The following is an 18760-nucleotide window of genomic DNA, read 5'->3' as shown; positions in this document are numbered from 1 at the left end:
ATATATACAGAATAATATGGAATATTATTCAACCTTTAAAAAGGACACCTGAAACTAACACAACATTGTAAATCAACTATACACCAACAAAAATTATTTAAAAAAAAGAAGAAGGAAATTCTGCCGTTTGCAACAACATGAATGAATATGGAGGGCATTGTGCTAAGTGAAATAAGCCAGACAGAGAAACATGAATACTGCATGGTATCACTTACATTTGGAATTAAAAAAAAAGTTAAACTGGAATGGTGGTTGCCAAGGGTTGGAGATGGGGGAAATGGGGAGAGGCTGGTAAAAGGCTACAAACTTTTAGTTATAAGGTGAATAAAGTCTTAGGATCTAATGTATAACACAGTGACTATAGTTGATAATACAGTATTGTATAACTGAAATATGGTAAGAGAGTAGAACTTAAGTGTTCTTACTAGAAAAGAAAGAAAAGGTAAGTATGAGAGGTGATGAATTTGTTAATTAACTTAATGATGGGAATCCTTTCACAATGTACAGATCTATCAGATCATCACATTGTGCATTTTAAATATATTACGATTTTATTTGTCGATTATACCTTAATAAAGCTGAAAAAAATCTACAGCACAACTTGAAAAGAAGAAAATATCAGAGGGTGTATATAGCAAGAGTGAGCACTGTTTTGTGAAATATTTGTTTCAAATAGATCTGTGCGTGTGTATGTATATATATGTAAAATACTGAGTCACAAAATAAACTTAAGTTTATTATACTTAAGTTTATACTTAAGTATAAGTTAAAAGAAACTGGCATTTCTTTCGGAGGGTCAGAGGGAAAGAGAAAACAGGAAAACACTGATGTGGCTAATGCTGATCGGGCGGCTGTACTGCTCTGATGGCAGCCACGGCCCTGACGGATCTGGGGATGTGCGTATGTTGGGTGATGGCTGTGCGAGGACTGAAGAAAGATTCCTGCAGTGGGTGGGAAGTTAAAAGACTAGATAATCTTGAAGCCAGAGTCTGTGTTTTGTTCCTTTTTATGTTCTTAGTGCCTAGTCCAGCAGCACTAACTGGCACAGGAAACCCTCAATGAATATTTGTTGAATGAATGCATGGAAATGAGTGAGGTTTACAGATTTTTAAAGGCTCCTCTTAAAAATTCAATTAGGCTTGGAAATGAATTCAGGCAGTCCTACATTTATGAAAAGCTTGTTTCCAAAACCTTAATTTGCAAATTGGTTTTTGGAACTTCAAACATTATTATACATGGCAGCTGGGATCTTAGGCCAGCCCACAGCTACCTTTTAAAACCCAGGATATATCTGAAGCTAGTAGCGAGAACAGAAGCTGCATTTCTACGGGATAAAGGCATCCTCGCTGGTCCAGCTAGGAATGCCAGGGGCAAACTGGCCTCCAGATGGCAGAAGAGCACCTCCCCAGCCCCCATTCCTCTTGCCTCAGCTGGCCCTGCCTCTGCAAAGCCATTTTGGCAGAACTGGGAGGGACGTGAGAAGCAGTATGAAGTGAGGGCTCATGTCAAGGATAGAAATAGGTCAAAGGTAAGGAGAGGGAAAGAGGAGTGAGCAATGCAAATTGCCTCAACCAGGAAGGAAAGACAGGCCTGTGGCCACCAGGCACTCAGCCCGTGTGCTTGAGGCCAGGTGGCCAGTAAGACACATGCAAAAAAGTCGAGACCAACTCCATAAAGATTTGGTGTAGTCACCACTGCAGGAGAGATTCAGCAATATCATTTATAGAGTGCCCCATACGTGCAAAGTACAATTGCCTGTTTTTCTGCCATTCTTTCTTATTTATTTATCCATTAACAGCAAGTAGTAATTTCACCCTTAACCAGAAGAGAGGTCCAGTAAAGTCAATCATTTAAAGCCAATCTTTGAACCCGAAAGTGAGCAAAAAATGGCCAGTTTGGTATACAAACCAACAGTCACAAAAGGTACATGCCCCTTACTTTGTAATAGAGAAGGTGCCTGAGTGCTCCTCTGCCCAGACAGTTGACTTTTTCCTTGAACACAATTCTAACAAATGGGGCTTCCTGATAGCCTTGGCTACATCCAAACAGAGTGGAACCGCTAGATTTGGATGCATTAAGAGCAATTAGGAGAGATAAAATAAATAAAAAGATAGAGGACAGCACACAATAATTGGACAATTTCTGGATGAGAATTGTATCCACTGAGATACCACTGTTTCACAGCATGATTTAAACAACTATATTCAGGGCTTCCCTGGTGGCACAGTGGTTGAGAGTCTGCCTGCCAATGCAGGGGACATGGGTTCGAGCCCTGGTCTGGGAAGATCCCACATGCTGCGGAGCAACTGAGCCCGTGAGCCACAACTACTGAGCCTGCGCGTCTGGAGCCTGTGCTCCGCAACGGGAGAGGCCATGACAGTGAGAGGCCCGCGCACCGCGATGAAGAGTGGCCCCTGCTCGCCGCAACTGGAGAAAGCCCTCGCACAGAAACGAAGACCCAACACAGCCATAAATAAATAAATACATAAATAAATAAATTTATTAAGAAAAAAAAAACTATATTCATAGTGACAATTCTCAGCAATGGGGAAGTGTTTCAAATGTATTGTAACATCTAGCTTAAAGAAGGGAAAGACATAGTTTTCATTACAATTTTTTTTTTTAATTTAGCATGCTGGAAAATTGTAATGCTACGTTCCCCAATAAGATTGAATAAACCAGGTATTTATACCTAAACTTTTTACAAATCTGAACATTTTTACGTGCACGTCTTCTGTATCTTATACAATTATGCCAATTATTGATTTCCCTGACATGTTTTTAACTTAGTTTCTTCAGAAAACAGTGAGATGAATGAAATAATTTCCTACGTTTCTTTGATTCCATGGTTTAAAAATTTATATACCCTTCCACATTTGTTCCAAAATGTGACAAAAGCATGGCTGTTTATAAGAAACCCAAAATCTTGACTCAAGAAGACTTAACGGGGCTTTGGGAAAATGAGAAAGTAAGTGGTGAAAATATTAGACTACAAGTGACAGAATCTCTCAGTAATCTTACCAGGAACAAATTAAACAGCACCTTGAAATCTAAAGAACTGAACAGCCAATCACAATTGCCCCTGAAAATAACATGGCTCTGGATAGGTCTTGGCACTCAGGAATCTTAATGCACCTCATAAAAGAAACACCGCCAACCTCGCTCTGTAGGTGATGAAACTGAGATAAATTATCTGATGCAAATGCAAAGGAATTTAGAACTCATTTTGTTGGGCATCTGTTTTGGCATTTAACCTAAAACTTCTTCCAAAGCAGAAGGCACAGAAGCTTTGTGTGTTCCAATGACTCCAATGAAAAGTGTGAACTTAGATGAACTGAGTTTGATTTATCCAGTCATGGGAAAGTTAAAGAATATTTTTTTGAGCATTGGCACTGTGCTGGAAGCTGAAAGTTCAAAGTTTCAAAATAGTTCCTGCCCTCAAGTGGATTACCATATATTGCATTGGCATTCTACTAGCCACTTTTGCTCACTTTTGGGTTCAGAGATTGGCTTTAAATGATTGACTTTACTGGACCTCTTATCTGGTTAAGGGTGAAATTACTACCTGCTGTTAATGGATAAAAAATAAGAAAGAAGGGAAGGGAGGGAAGGGAAGGGAAGGAACAGGCATGCTCACCACTAACTTTAGTTCAAGGTTAATAATAGAAGGGTGGACAAAGGATATGGAGAGAAAAGAAGAGCTGAGGAAGCCTTGTGGAGGAAGGTAGCATTTGATTTGGGCCTTGAAGGACAGGAAGGAAGTCAGGAACAAATGAGATAGAGCCCCTCATTCCTACTCTACTCCCCAGTCACCCTCCATTGCTTACCCCCCCCCACTCCCCATCTCTTCCCTACCCCACCTTACCCTACCCACTCCACCAAAACTTCCTTGGAATCCTAGGTCTCCATGGAACACTTCAGAAACCCCCATCTTTTTTAATGTCTCCATTTCAGAGGGGAAACTGAGGCACATAGAGTGTTCTCCACGTAGGAAATAGAGTGAGCCAAGGAATGGAGGTGGCTTGTACATGATGAGTTTGGGGACCAGTGAGTGATCTGATTTGGCCGGAGCAGGGGGAGGTCAGAATGGGAAGGGATATTAAAGGCAGACTGTGGAGAACTTTGAGTGACACGTTGAGGAGAGTGGGGTCTATCTTCAAAGGTGGGGGTGGGAGGACGGGAGGGGACAGGATCAGAAAGGGGACAGAGAATGAAGCCGGGACCAGATAGGAGGCAACTGTAATTGTCCAGGTGGCGGGCGATAACTGCTGAAATTCAGGAAATGAGAGAGTGATTAGAGAAGAGTGAGAGAGACATGGAGAAAGTAAACTGATAGAACTGTGGGCATGATGGAGCGGGAAGAAACTCAGAACCAGGAATTCACACACACACACACACACACACACACACACACACACACACACACACACACCAGACTGGGCTCTTTGCCCTGCATTCCAGGCTCTATTGTTGACCAACCGTGAACACTGGGCAAGCCCTTCACCCCATGTGCCTCAGTTTCCTCATCTGAAATGGTGGTATTAAATAAGATGGGGGTTTCTGAAGTTCCATGGAGACCTAGGATTCCAAGGAAGTTTTGGCGGAGTGGGTAGGGTGGGGTGGGGTAGAGAGGTATGGGGAGTGGGGTGGGCGTGAGCAATGGGGGCGGGGGTGACTGGGAACTGCAGCAGGGATGAGAAGCTCTAGATCCAAAACCACCTATTTAATCAGAACATCTCCTTTATGTAACAGGATTCTTTGTAACAGTAAATTTGCTAAAAAAAACAAAGCCCCCCAACCAGTCTGATAACCACAGGACCACATAGATGACCTCTAACACCCCTCTGTGCTCTCACACTTGAGTGATCACACTTAGGGAAACTGGTTATCCAAGAGATCTGCTAATATAGTGGATGTGGACCGCATTTTTAGGACCCCATTGAGTTGCTGTTTATTTGATGTGCTGTTGCACAAATGCTGGAACAAATGGAACAACAACTGTCATGCTGAATCGACGCCAGAACTCTCAAAAATGGGACAGATTTACTGAAAGGCCATCTGGTGTTCTTACTCTTGTGCCTTACCTTTTCCCAAGACCCAGCGAGTTTTCCAAACCTCGTAAACACCAGCGTGAAAAGGGCCCTTGCCTGCAAGTACAAAGACACTGGCTTCCCTGCTACTGACTGTTATCTGGCTTTGGGTTAAGTGGAGTTGCCCCTCTGGGTTCCGTTCCCCTGTCTATAGAAGAAGAGCATTGCAGCAAACAGCCCTAGGGGCCCCTCTAGCTTGAACATTCCAAGATTCCAGGATCCTAAACTTTGGAGCCTGTTATCTGAACAATCCTCTGATCAATAGCATGTGCTCTGGGTCTTGTTCTGTCGCAGTCAGATGGTCAGTGTATGAAGGGCTTTGGGCTGTTGACTCTAAGGATTGGGCAATGTGTGCTTTAGCCAGAGTCTCCGAGCCCCGCAGATGCATCACTCAGAGCACAGGGCTCAGGTCTAAATTAACAGCAGATCTTTAGAAACACGATGCTTTGTGGATCGGTATGTGGAATAAGAAAACCCGTGCCTTTGGTATAAACACCCCCAAATGGTCTACGAACCACTACGGAAAAAAAAAGGAACAGAGGAAAACCAATCAGAACCACCACCAAGTTGAGACCAAAAAGTTTCATACAGGTCTGATATATACACACTCACTGCCTTCCTTTGCCTCCTGATTTCTCCTCTCGCCTCCCACTCCCACAACTAAAAAAAAAAAAAAAATTATTTTATTTTTTTTTTACAACAATTCCTTTATGCGAAAGAAGAAGAAGAAGAAAAACTGAAGAGGTGAAGCGAGCACTCACTGGGAGAGCACGGCCAGGCTGCGTCTTCCCTGCGATCCGGATCCCCCGAGCATGTCTGCAGCTGGAAAAGGGCTGCGAGCGCAGAGGTGCTGAGACCCTCTGAGCGGTCAGGGCGTGGACCGGGCCCGCGGAGGTGCCATGTTATCTGTGGCTGAAATGCAGTGTGCAGGATGCTCCCGGGCTCTCCCTTTGTGTTAACACTTTGGTCTGTCCCTGTGACGAAAGTCTGGGCTTGTCCTTTGCCAAATTTACTCCTCCCCACCCTTTCCCTTCGCATAGGATCATCAGAGAGCTGATTGTTATTTTTTACTGTAATCTCTCTAATAGAGGCCCATCATGTTTAGATTTAGATTGTAAACGGCTCAGATTGCTTCGTGATTTCCAGAATGTTATTACTGGGCAGTAGGGGCCAGGATCCCCAGTAGCTTTCATGATGAAGACTTTATATGATCAATTACAAATAATTCTTCCAAGGCAGAGAACTAGTTAAAGGAAAAGACACTGATCCACGTGCTCAGCCTTTCGGAAAATAGTCGACCATGGTATCGCTTGCATGCACAATCCAATTCTGAAGAGATCAACGGAAATCAGCCCACCAAAAAGTTCATCCGGGTGCAGTTCTCAGGCCCTCGTTCTGAGCTCTGTTCTCAATTAGCATTGGTGTCAGTGGCTTCCAAAGCAAACAGTTCCCACTGAGAAATCAAATCTGGGAAACTCCTATTATCCCTTTTATTCAGGGGAAGATGCATGATATAAAAATGCATACAAAGGCAAAGGGAAGAGAGCCAGAGGATCAGTGATATGCTGTGTTATACAGGGTGTTTGGTGAAATGAGGGCAACAGCCTGACGAAGGAACATGTTGCAACAGTGGGCCCGGTCTGCCCCCGTGGCACTCTGGTGTGGTGATCTCATCCGCCAGGCCAGGCAAGGGAGCCTGGTCAGCAATAGCTTGGAAAGCAACCAGATTCCAACCCCTGTGGAGGGGGTGGTGTTGATTCTATCTGGAGATGACACTCTATCTAAGCTTGAGTTATGAGTATGCTTCTTCAACGCTAACAAGGAATGAACAGATTGCTGCTGGGGCACCAAGATACTTATGGGACTGGCTTTCTGTTAAATAAGTAGAACAACCCAGATCTCCACAGTGTAGGGTTAAGATGATTCTTTTGGTAAATAGCAGGAGAAACAATCAACTTTACACATTGATTCACATCCTTCATACGATGAAAAACATCTTTGAGGTCTATGGCTTCGTATCACAAACATGGACACAGAGGCACAGAGCACTTCAAAAGTTCACCCAAAGTCATGGAGAGGAACCAAAGCAAGCATTCTTGTGCTCAACTTAAAGAAATTTAACTCAGTTAGATTAAATCCTCTCTTCACTTTACCTAACTAGAAAATTTTGGTTGTTTTATTGCTTAAGTACTATGCTGTCCTCAAAGTCACAGTTTATAGAGTAATATAGTTTAATGAACTTCAAAATTAATTATCTCTACATATCATGATGAATATACACCTTTAAATATCCCTTTGATTATATATGTTATCACTCAACACATATTGACTATTTAAAGTGCATGAGACACTCATAGAGATCACACAAGAGGCTTTAATGAAATACTCACTGACTAGACTTGAGTTTATTGCTCCAAAGCTGTGATAGATACATGTATTGAGGCATTTTGCTATTCCTCTTTCTACCACATTTTTCCCATTTAATTTTTTTCCTTTTAAAATATTCAGTGATTTGCTGTGGCAAGCAGAATACTATTCCTCCCAAAGACATCCATGTCCTAATGCCCAGAACTTGTGAATATGTTACTTTACATGGTAAAAGGGATTTTCCAGATGTGATTAAGTTAAAGGCATTGAGGTGGAGAGATTATCCTGGATTATCCAGATGTGCTCAATCTTAGTCACACAGGTGTTTAAAGTGAGATAAACCTCTCCCGCTGAGGTCAGAGGGAGATATGGCTATAGAGTAATGGCCAGAGAGATGACCTTGCTGGTGCTGAAGATAGAGGAATGGGGTCCAGGAATGTGGCAGCTTCTAGAAACTGGAAAGGCAAGGAAATAGATTCTCCCATAGAGCCTCCAGAAAGCAATGCAGACCTGTCTATATCTTGATTTTAGCCTAGAGAGACCTGTGTTGGACTTTGAACCTCTAGAACAATAGATAGGTTTGTGCTGTTTTAAGCCACCAAGTTTGTGGTTATTCGTTACAGCAGTGATAGAAAACTAATACATTTGCTTATGGGACTCAACTGACCTTGGGAATACGTTTCACCTCCTGATTTCCCCTGTTTCCCACCCCCACTCCAATTCTGAGGTGGCAAGTATAGTTTTGGAATATTTGGAATAAGTTCATAAAATGGAGTAGCCTGGAAAAACTTCAGTGGTTCTTCTAGGCCAGCCCAGACCCTCTCTCTTGCTCAACACACACACACACACACACACACACAGAGGAGAGCAAGAATTTAGTAATCTTCCACTAATATGCTGACATTCATGCACTGAAAGTATGCGAATGGCCAGCTGTATAAAAGATACCCACCAAGTTATTTTCCTAGTTGTAAAGATAGAAAGAGGGAAATCATGCACACTTGTAGTTGGCCCCTTGTTATTAATGTAATGTGTTTGGGAAGTAGCTGTCTGTCTTCAGTTTGTAAAACTAATGGATGTCGTAACTCCTGCTACCTAACAGGTACTGACATGACAACAATGAAGAGAGGAGTGAGTTTTGGGCCTGGGTCAGACACCAGGAGGGAACAGGGAGAGCACAAAGGACAATAAGAAGGAGATTGGATGCATTTGGAGATAACTAAATCATGAGATGAGAGCAGGGCTGGAGTAGGCAAATGCTCCCAGGTAGCCTTCTGCGGTCCAGCTTCCTGGGGCCGGAGAGGCAAGGTGAGAGGAATTAGGAAGAACATACCAGAAGGTAATTTGTGGACAGTGTCTGTTTCTGCAGAGACCAGCAGGCACATGTGCTTTCACTGTGTAGCACAGACACGGGTACTAAGAGTCCAGCTTCCAGAACTGGTGTCTCTGAGAACTGAAGTAATGATCATTCATTGGCACCATGAACAACAGGGCCAGCAAGATAGTAGGTGTCATACATATGACATTTCCAGCTTTTACTAGGGGAAACGGAAGTCTGGGCCACTCTTAAATTACTGATAGCACCCTTCATTTCTAGATACTTTGCTTAATTTTTCATCAAAGAGATTCTGGGCTGGGAAGGTTTGAAGGAGGTCAGTGCTATAGAATGAAACAGCTCCCACCACAGGGTGGTCTTTTATTAATAAAATATGATTAAAAGAATAACTTTACTTCATGGAGGTAGGATCTCCATGATCTCTTCCAGACTTTATGGTCTGCAATGGTTGTTTAAGAATAGCTTTTACCTTGGAGCAATTCCCTAGGGAAAAGAGAGGTATGTGGGAAGTGCCCCTTGTACTGCCTTAATGCACTTAAGACACACACACACACACACACAGCCACTCACCTCCTACAGAAACACAACTTAAAGTCAAAGGAAATCTATTCACATGAGAGGCAACCGTTCAAGTAATTTAAAGGGGATGTTTAAAACATCTTGAAGAAATGTTTTCTTATAAAGAGATTCAGACTCTACACACTTAGAATGAAGCAAAAGATCTTGCCTAGACAACGGCTCACCAAGGGGTGGACAGGAATGGAGAGGAAGGGGTTAACTACGTATTTGTAGGCTGAACCTCTTTCCTCCTTTGCCTCCGTCGGTGCCTTAGAGTCTTTCCTCCACACCTGAGGGCCTCACCCTCCTCCTCACTCCCCACCCACAAAAGCACCGAACATGTTCACTTAAACTATATTGTTTTGTATTTTCCTGTGATACTGCTTTTTAAGGGATCTTCCTAAGAAATCTTCTCATGAAATACTTCTCCTTTTTTCCATCTCCTTTTGCAGAAATTACAGACTCCTCTGCTTTCTTTCCTCTGCTTTCTACCATCCAATAAAGTCTTTTCCTCACCTCTCCTTCCCTATTGTGTCTTTGATAAAGTCTTCTTAGTTCCCACTGTGGAATGTGTGGTGGGCTGGGTGGAGGAGGGGGGTGGAGAGATGTATGTACTGTTATAGAAAGTCATCGTTTGCCCCTCCTCCTAGTCTTCCATCACGAGAATCTTTATGGCCTTTGCTGACACAATTCTCTGAACTATTCTCTGGTCTGACTCCAGGCCTGTAACACATCTTGAGTTGCTATACTCTCTTGTCTGCCTTATAATGTTGGCCATATAGTTTCTGTCCCAGCATCTTCCCCCTATTTAACACTATTTGAATATTTACTACAAGCAAGTCATGGAGTTAAGTGCTGTGGAGGGCTCCAAAGATAAGAAGGGCAGTCCCAAAGGGAGATAAGATATGCGTACAAAAATATTAATGCAAGATGGAGAGTGAAGAGTATTCTGAAAGCAGCAGAGCTGAAGCACTATACTTCTAAGGTGACATCCTACAATCAAGGTCCCAGTGTTTAATCACTCTTATGCTCTATTTATTCTGTGATTGAACTAGACTTCCTGTGGCTGAAATAGAAATCCACTTATCTCTGTTAGGGCCACAGGTATTAAGTCATACTTCAGTCTCGTCTTTTCTAGGCTAAACGCCAATGCCTATTTTCCATCCTTTTAATATCAGCTTGAAATATAACAACTCTTCAAACGGGAAACCAAAATTGGACATAATAAAGGCTTGACCGAGGCTGAATGTGGCTGGCTGAAGTCCCAGTGCTGCCTGCCACGTTCCTGTTAACACATCCTAACATTGTTTTCACGTTGATAATAGCATCTCTTATAGAGTTCATTCATTAATTTTTGTGCTAAATCCAGGGTGGTTTATTTTTTCTTCTCCAGATTTGTTGCTTAGTCAGTCTATCTCCAACATTTATCTGTTAAGCTATTTTTGTTGTTATTAATTACCCTTAATATAAAGAACTTCATACTCTTTCCAGAGGCTCATTTTTCAACTCTTTCAGGTTACTCTCTGTAGTATTTTTCTTGCCCTCCTGCTTAAAACACAAAATCTGATTTCATGAAAGGAGAAAAAGATCTTCCAGAAAGCATATACCTGCATTTCAATACCTGGGAATTCTAATGATCTATTTGAGGCAACACAGAGTTCAAGGTCCTAGACTGCACTCAGGGTGTATTTATATATTTCTATCTCCCATTACTAGCTGTGAGCTCCTTGAGGAGGGGGACTGTGTCTTACCCATTTTTGTGCTCCTCCCCTCACCCCAGTTAGCACAATGTCTGGCAGAGATCAGCCCTTCTGTAATATGTGCTGCATAAGTGAATTAGGGCACCTGGCTTCATAAAGAGCAAATAATGGCCTTGACCAAGTTAATTTGTTTTTTCTGTCATTGAGTTGAAATAGGAGGATAATTGATTGGTGGCCCGGCCTCAAGTTCAGTTGTGCCTACCACTGGAATTGAGATGCATCTGGGCATGTGTGACGGTGTGGTGAGGGAGGCCTAGGGAGCCGATTTGCATGGGGGTTTGGAGAGTTGTCTGCTATTTCATGCCTTGGAACTGGTCCCTGAGCCGAGACCCATTGCCATATGTCTGTGCCCTGAGGACAGGGGTGGGCTGCAGAGAAGCGGAAGCTGCAAGGCGTTTGCTGAGTCTAGGCCAAGCTTTGGTGGCCAGGTGACAAAGAGGAGCAGAGGAAAGTGTCCCCCTCACTACCTCTATATGAGCACAGCATGGTTTTGGAATTCTAGAAGAGTGAAGCGAACGCAGGGCCACTTTGGAACCTTGAAAGATTGTATCAAGGGCACGAGACAGCATCTTTGACATGGAAGCCCAGGGTCTCAAGTGAACCCCAGGGCAGTGGGAGAGAGGGGCGAGGGCCTCACTGGGGCAGGGGGCCAGCAGCAAGGAGCCATGGGAGGTTGCACATGGTGGGTGAATGCACCATTTGTGAGGTTTTATAAGACAGACTTCCAGAAACAGAAGGACTTTTTAAAAAAATTGATGGTGGGGTGGTAGTCCTGCATCAGCAGAGATCATTAAGAATTATATTACTAGTAAAGTGATTCTGTTGACATCCATAGGCAGATTCTGATTGAGGATATATGGGTGACAGTTATAAGGTTTCTGTACATTTTAAAAATTACATCTTATTCTAAAATCTTTTAGACAGACTAAAAGGAGTAAGAAACTATAATGAAGACCTGTGTGCTCACCATTCAGCTTAAGAAAGAAAACTTGCAAAGTAACTTCGCGCCCCATACGCTCTCCTAGCATGGCCTTCTCTCCCTCTCCACCTGGAGGTAGCTATTCTTCCCCTCCCCTCCTCTCCTCCCTCCACAGCTGGCCCCACCCCAGCGGGCTCACCAGCAATGCCACCCTAGTAGGTATTTGGTTCTAGAATGAAAGAGGATGGGTGCGTGGGAGTGAGACGTCATTTCACTCTGTCTTGATGCTTCTGTATTTTCATGGTGAAATGCAGGTCCTCTGGTCATGGTACCACTGTTCAGTTAAAAAGAGGGCATTCTTTCCTTCCCAAGGCCAAACCTTGAGCCCCAGCATTACGCTGCTAATTCTTCCCCTTAAGAAATCCTGACCCCCAGTTGTACCCCCCTGGCAATCTAACACATGTCTTCAGTGCAATGCACCCTAACATTGATCATAAAGGGGACTTTTGTTCAGTGAAAAGATTATTGGCATTTGCCACTGTTTTCCTGATATCTCCTGAAGCATTCTGCCTTTACCCAACGAAGCTATTCCTTCTCCTTTTCCCTAGAATGGCTTTTTAAACTCCCTTTGCTTCTCTGAATTCTAGTGGTTCTTTAAGAACCAGTGTCTGGCTCCACCTCTATAAACTCTTCCTCGTTTTGACTTTATTTCTTTGTAATTTATCATCTTAGGAGGAGAGATGAGAAAGTTTGAACCCACTCTTGTTTGCATGCATTTGAGAAATAGTTATGTTGTCACATGTGACTCAGCCCTTCCAGCTAACTTGCTGTGAGGCTCCATTTCTGTTTAAACTCTTTTGCAACAATTATTTAGGTCTAGTCTCTAAGTTCTTTTTAAAATCTGGGGGTTTTAGCCAGCTGGTCTATTTTCTTTTCCTGGAAAGAAAAGTTTCTATCTTAAAAAGATTGTGCTTCTAACTCCTCTCTGCCCTCCAGCTTGAAACACATCTTTAAAACAATAAGACAGTGCTTGGAAATAGTAGGGTTCTAACAACAGTTTCTTGAATGAATGATTGCTGGTGCACATCTATAAAACCCTGGTTCTGGTCTCAGAAAATAATAGTATATACCTTATATAATTCTAAGAAAGAAGTGTGTACATGAAAGATACGATTTCTGCCTATAGGAAAATGAATTTAGCCCTTGGTGATAATTTTAGAATACAGATATCTTGTACATAGATACAATTAAACTGTAAAGGAAATTAAGAAACTATCATGGGGACTCTGAGGATGTAATTCTGGTGCAGGGAAAATGTCACATCTTCAAAAGGTCACATCTTCAAAGGAAGCACGTTAGTTCATAAGCCACAGAATTCTCAGTGTGTATCACTCTTGTTCAAAGTATCTAAATATTTCCACACCATAAATTTATTTTCTGGTGTCCACTTTACGCATCTGGATATTAAATTTACACATGGTTTTTATAGCTGGAATCAAATCCAGATTTTTTTCCAGTGATAGCATATAAGGTCTAAAAAAGTATTGATTTCTTTTTTAGGAGGTCAGACCTGGATTATATTTGTTCCTATTGCTAGAGAAATAGTCCAGTGTGTATTTTGGATACTTTGGATGTAGTGTTTATTATTGATATTACATAAATGACACTTTTTAAGGTACTGTCCTATTTTGTAATTAACAGAGCACATGAATTAGTACATGATTATGATACTATCTATAGATAGAAATAGATAGATGGATACACAGAGTCTTATTTATTCATTGTTCACGTGTATATACCTTTTCTCACCTGTTTTCTGGCAGGGATGATTCCTAATACCTCTTTTGCATCTGATACAGCTTAAAAGAGTGTTAGACATATGGCAGGTGCTCAATAAATACTCATCATTTGCTCTCTGGGTTAAAGGGGGGACAGCAATGGAGTAGAGATGCTGCATCAAGAAGGCCAGTTGGCTGGTCCTACCAGACTCCCACGGAGTGGCCTTTTTTGGAGTATTTCTCATGGTACAAGCTCTAGAAGCTCTGCTGCCCCAGTCACTGGATCTTGGGAGTTCTCAGAATGGACAGGTCTCAGAGAGATTGATTGGCTCACAGACTCACAAGAAACTGATGTATACATCAGAATGCCAATTAATGCCAATTAATTAAGATAGAATGGATGACCTCCCTCTTCAGTGCCTGGGGAGCTCTCATTTCCCAACCAGGTTACCCCCATTCGCCAAACCAGAATGTCAGGAAGACTCAATCACCAGAGACTGCTTCATGATGTGGAGTCAGAGCAAAGGGAGGGAACATCATCACGAGGACGATTTCACCCAAGCCAAGCGGAGATGTGCGGAAACACCTACCTCAGTGGAGAGAATACTTATCATGTCACAGGACTGAACAAACCCTGAGACTCAAGGTCTGTTTTATCTGGATATTCCTAGATGACCAGTGCCAACCCTGGACCTGGCATCCATGCAGACCTCTTCTACTGGCCCATTCTTTTTTCAGACTTACTAAGGCCATCAATGATGTGGACTGAATGTTTGTATCCTCCCAAATTCATACATTGAAATCCTAACCCTGGATATGATGGTATTAGGAGGTAGGGCCTTTGGGAGGTAATTAGGTCATGAGGGTGGAGCCCTCATGAGTGGGATTAGTGTTCTTATTAGAATAGACAGGAGAGAGCTTGCTTTTTCTCTCTCTCCACTGTGTGAGGATACAACAAGAAGACAACCAATTGCAAACCAGGAAGGGGGCCCTCATCAGACACCGGATCTGCTGGCACCTTGATCTTGGACCCCCCAGCCTCCAGAGCTGTAAGAAATAACTGTTTGCTGTTTAAGGCACCCAGCCTGTGGTATCCTGTTACAGTAGCCCAAACTGACTAAGGCAATAGATTACAGTTAGACTCCATTCGCTTATATCTGAGAGACCTAATGTAATTTGACACGTGTTGAATTTATTAGAAATGTTCTTTTGTACACTTTTTGGGTGCCTTTATGGTGGCAGCTTGAGACCAGAGGTTAGAAATAGACTAGGAGAAAGCCCTTCAGCTTTAGGACATTATTTTACTTTGAAGTTATTGAGCAATGAAATCAAGCTATTATTAAGACCAAGGCAGGAAAAACCAATAGAGATCCTTTTTGCTCATTAGTTCATAGAGTAGAATAGAACAGGGAAGGGGTTTTAGTGACAACATTTAATTAAAAAAATCATATTCATTTTTCTTATTTAAAAGCCAAAAGCCATCTGGAAAGCTTTTTAATTTTAAGACCTCATGAAGACAACAAAGAAAATAAAATGGATGATACTTACACAAAAAGTAGCATACAGTACACTTCAAATCTGAAAGCCAGTGACCTGAAATATGCATTCAGTTTTCTAAAATATGCTGCAAAGTAGAGAGAGCTGGGGTAATCTGAGATTCCCCTAGGTATTTTAGAACTCAGTGTCTTTCTAGGATAACTTCAAATTATCTTTCCTTTTGACTCTTTTTCAGTGGATCTAAGAATTAAAAATTAAATTAAAAATTAAAAGATACAATTCTGAGACTATTCTATAGTGCTTCCAAGCCTATGTGTTCTGGGTGTTCCAGCTCATTAACTTCATTTTAATTACAAATTTTATGATAATGAATTAACCAAAGGGTATACTTTTGTAATTAAGAAACTCAATGCCTACTGCAGAATGTGTTGTATCGTAGTCAATGTTTACTAAATTAATCTGAATCTTAGAGTTCTGACTAATAGCTATTTATAAATGCTTCTCCTCTTTCTTCCAAACAGTACTTTTTGAGGTGTATGAACTATTAATAAAAACAAAAAATTCTCCACTTCACCGAATATAAAGTTAACCCTCCGTATCTTGGTTTAAAAGTCTTGGGTTTTCTAACATCTTTCTTTATTCTTTTTTTTCTTTTTTTTTTTCTTGGTTCATCCCAATACTAGAAAACAACGCACTATTTAGAGTCTAAATTTTAGACCCAACTTGTGTGTTAAACACTCTCTATTTCAGAAAGAGTGTTGGTAAATATTAGTCTGAGGTTGGCCCTACCCCTAATCTACTTCTGCCCATCCTCCTGGGATTAACTGAGGTTGTTTATGCCTCCAGACCACAAACTTCGTCTTTCATTAGAGAAATTTTTGATTATATAGTTTGTTCACTGTTGGACTCTTTGGGGCTTGGTATGAACCCTGTAATTCAATGATTATCTGGTCTTATAATGCAAATGTTAATAGCAAATAACACTAAGAGCTTGAGTACTAGAGCAAATAGGCCAACTAAAGGGAATCTACTCTTACCATATGAATATCACTTGCCTCCATGATGCGACTAAATAAGCGTAATGGTCAAAATTACATGGGGTAGAAAGTCCACTATCCTTAATAATCAGAGAAATACAGGAGGTGAGTTTCTTCATATCTCTAGAGACAAAGATAGGAAGTCAAAATTCCAGTGGCTCATCAGGAGAGTGATGGAACCCCAGATATGGTATGGATGGTGGCAGTACTCGGAGAATACCACAAAGGTCACCAATGTTTCTGCCTCCCCATAAATAGCTTATTGAAGTGAGCAAAGTTCTGCCTTGGTACACAGATATGATCTGAAGTATCTGTTTGCTCATTCATTTATTCAGCATTGAGTATGGGCTTTTGGGGAAATAAAAGTGAGTAAGATGTAGTTTTGGATTTAGAGTTGCTTTCAATTTGGTGGGGAAAAGAGACATATGAACAAACAAACAATAAAATGGGTGACGATAATTAACATACAAACAAATGCTATGGGAAACCCAAAGTGGGAAATCAGTCACTTGATTGGGGACCTCTGGGAAGGTGTTTTCCAAAGGATGACTGTTGAGATAGGCCTTCAAGGTACGAGTATACCACTTACAAGAGCTTCAGGAGGTAAGGACAGTGGTGTGGAACAGCATAGAATCACTATAAGCCTGAGGACTTTTGCTCACTTAGATGCAAAACCAGACAAGTAAGTGACCAACAGCAGGGTTTAATTCTGATTGGGATAAAGCCATCATTTTAAAGTCTTTTGAATTTTCTCTTCAATTCACAACTAGGGGGAAAGGGAAGATAAAATGGCTGCTTCTAATCTGTATTTGAGGTCCTAAGCCCTCTCCAGGGGTGATAGGCTCTGGGGAGAGTGAGAGGTAACATTTTATAGCATTTTCTCTGAGTCAGATTTTGGAAAGCCTAGAATGCCTGAGGGCCAGTTAGATAGCATAAGATTAGCAGAGAGAGAAGTGTGAACTGTCTTTTGAAACACAGTATATGACCAGAATGAAACTTGCCTCTACACATAGAGTTAAATAGAAGTGAATCTGATCTAAATGAATCATACAGGTACCCTTACCTGATAAGCATCTGTCATGTGTAGCTCCCTTACACTTTTGATGACATTTGTCCATATCTCATTTAATTTGCTCAGCCACCCTGAAAAGTGTTAGTTCTATTTTACTGATGAGGAAGCCCAGATCTTCTAAACTTTCATCCAGTATCCTCTTTCTTTTATCCTTGATCTAAAAGGTACTTTCTTTCATGGAGTTAGAGGCAGTTGTAGGGGTTAGCCACAGCATAATGCAGAAGGAAAAGCACCAGAACTGGAGTAAATGACAAAGTTTCCAGATTTAATGCTGCCACTGACTATGTGCTTTTGGACATGTAACTCTGCAAGCTGGGTCCAATGATTTGGACTTGCAAACTCTTTTCTGAGAATGCAGGGAAGAGAGTCTTAATTTCTGACCACATAACCCAATAGGATACCAGGATATGTTTCCTAGCAGTAATTCCGCATTTCAATCAGAATTCTTGTGGAAAACTAATTCCTTTCTGAAGGGCATGCCTCCGTGGTTCACTCTACCATTGCTCTGACAAATGTTTCAATGAGATAGAACTTATATGCATGCGCCTCTGAAATGAGGCACTTAGAAATGAAAGGATTAGGAATTTCCATCCTGCCTCAGCCTTGAGTTTTATAAAAGCTTCATTCTGTTCAGTTCATAAGCCATGGAGCTTCCATAGCAATGATACTCCCTGGGTAGCCAGGATATACTCTGAGGGTGCTGGCTCAGGAAACATACATATATTTGGAATGTTTTGCTTTCATGGTTAGTTAGGTGGGAAGAGTTAAAGGCTCTTAAAAGGGGAGTATCAGGAAGGAAGGGCATCAGATATCAACTCTTTCTATATCACAATTTTTGTCCAAGTCCCCTTAACAGTAATTTCTCATCCTCTTCATCAAGGAAGGAGAAATGGTGAGGGAATGTTAGATCTCCAAAATGGGCCCCCACTAAAAAAAAAAAAAAAAAAAAAAAATCAAGATATACACAACAGTTTTGATTAGAGAAACAGAAGGACTCTTCAAGGAAAGAGTGGGCAGAGGTATACATCTACTGCAGTTGCCAATAGTGCCTTGGGAAAGATGCAGTGTAATTATACCTGCTGAGGCTTCTGGTCTTCGAACCAGCATGATAACCCATCATCTCATCATGCTTGTCTGTTTGTTCACTTCCTGCTCAGTAATTTTCCATATTAGTCTCTTGATTTCCCCAGAAAGACCTGCCAACAGTGCAAGGTTTTCTGTGGGAATCAAAAATGGTTTGACTCTGTTATGCTAAACAGGCACAGTAGAGCTACTAGCTCCAGAAATAAAGGACTGTTTCATTACCTAGTTGCTGGGGCCAGCTCTGGAAGTTATCTAGTTTTCAT

The 18760-nt window shown here is 41.6% G+C and overlaps 1 protein-coding gene across 19 annotated transcripts in view; it reads right to left on the bottom strand.

Moving 5' to 3' along the window:
• Positions 1-18760, bottom strand: part of CALD1 (caldesmon 1) — a 182429-nt gene that overhangs the window by 61081 nt on the left and 102588 nt on the right. For 5 of the 19 annotated variants that reach the window (XM_082472954.1, XM_082472944.1, XM_082472945.1 and 2 more), the window contains exon 1: positions 5852-6045. The exons of 13 other annotated variants lie outside the window; for them this stretch is intronic. In XM_082472954.1, the coding sequence (XP_082329080.1) occupies positions 5852-5904 (53 nt within the window). In that variant the 5' untranslated portion in view covers positions 5905-6045. Of the gene's footprint in view, positions 1-5851; positions 6046-18760 lie in introns of those variants that run through there. One more of the 19 variants, XM_082472937.1, reaches the window with a different exon arrangement.

Source organism: Balaenoptera physalus (assembly GCF_965194825.1).
Source record: "Balaenoptera physalus genome assembly, chromosome: 8".
Lineage (NCBI taxonomy): Eukaryota > Metazoa > Chordata > Mammalia > Artiodactyla > Balaenopteridae > Balaenoptera > Balaenoptera physalus.
Note: the sequence above shows the minus strand (reverse complement) of the source record. Positions and strands in the feature narration are given on the sequence as shown.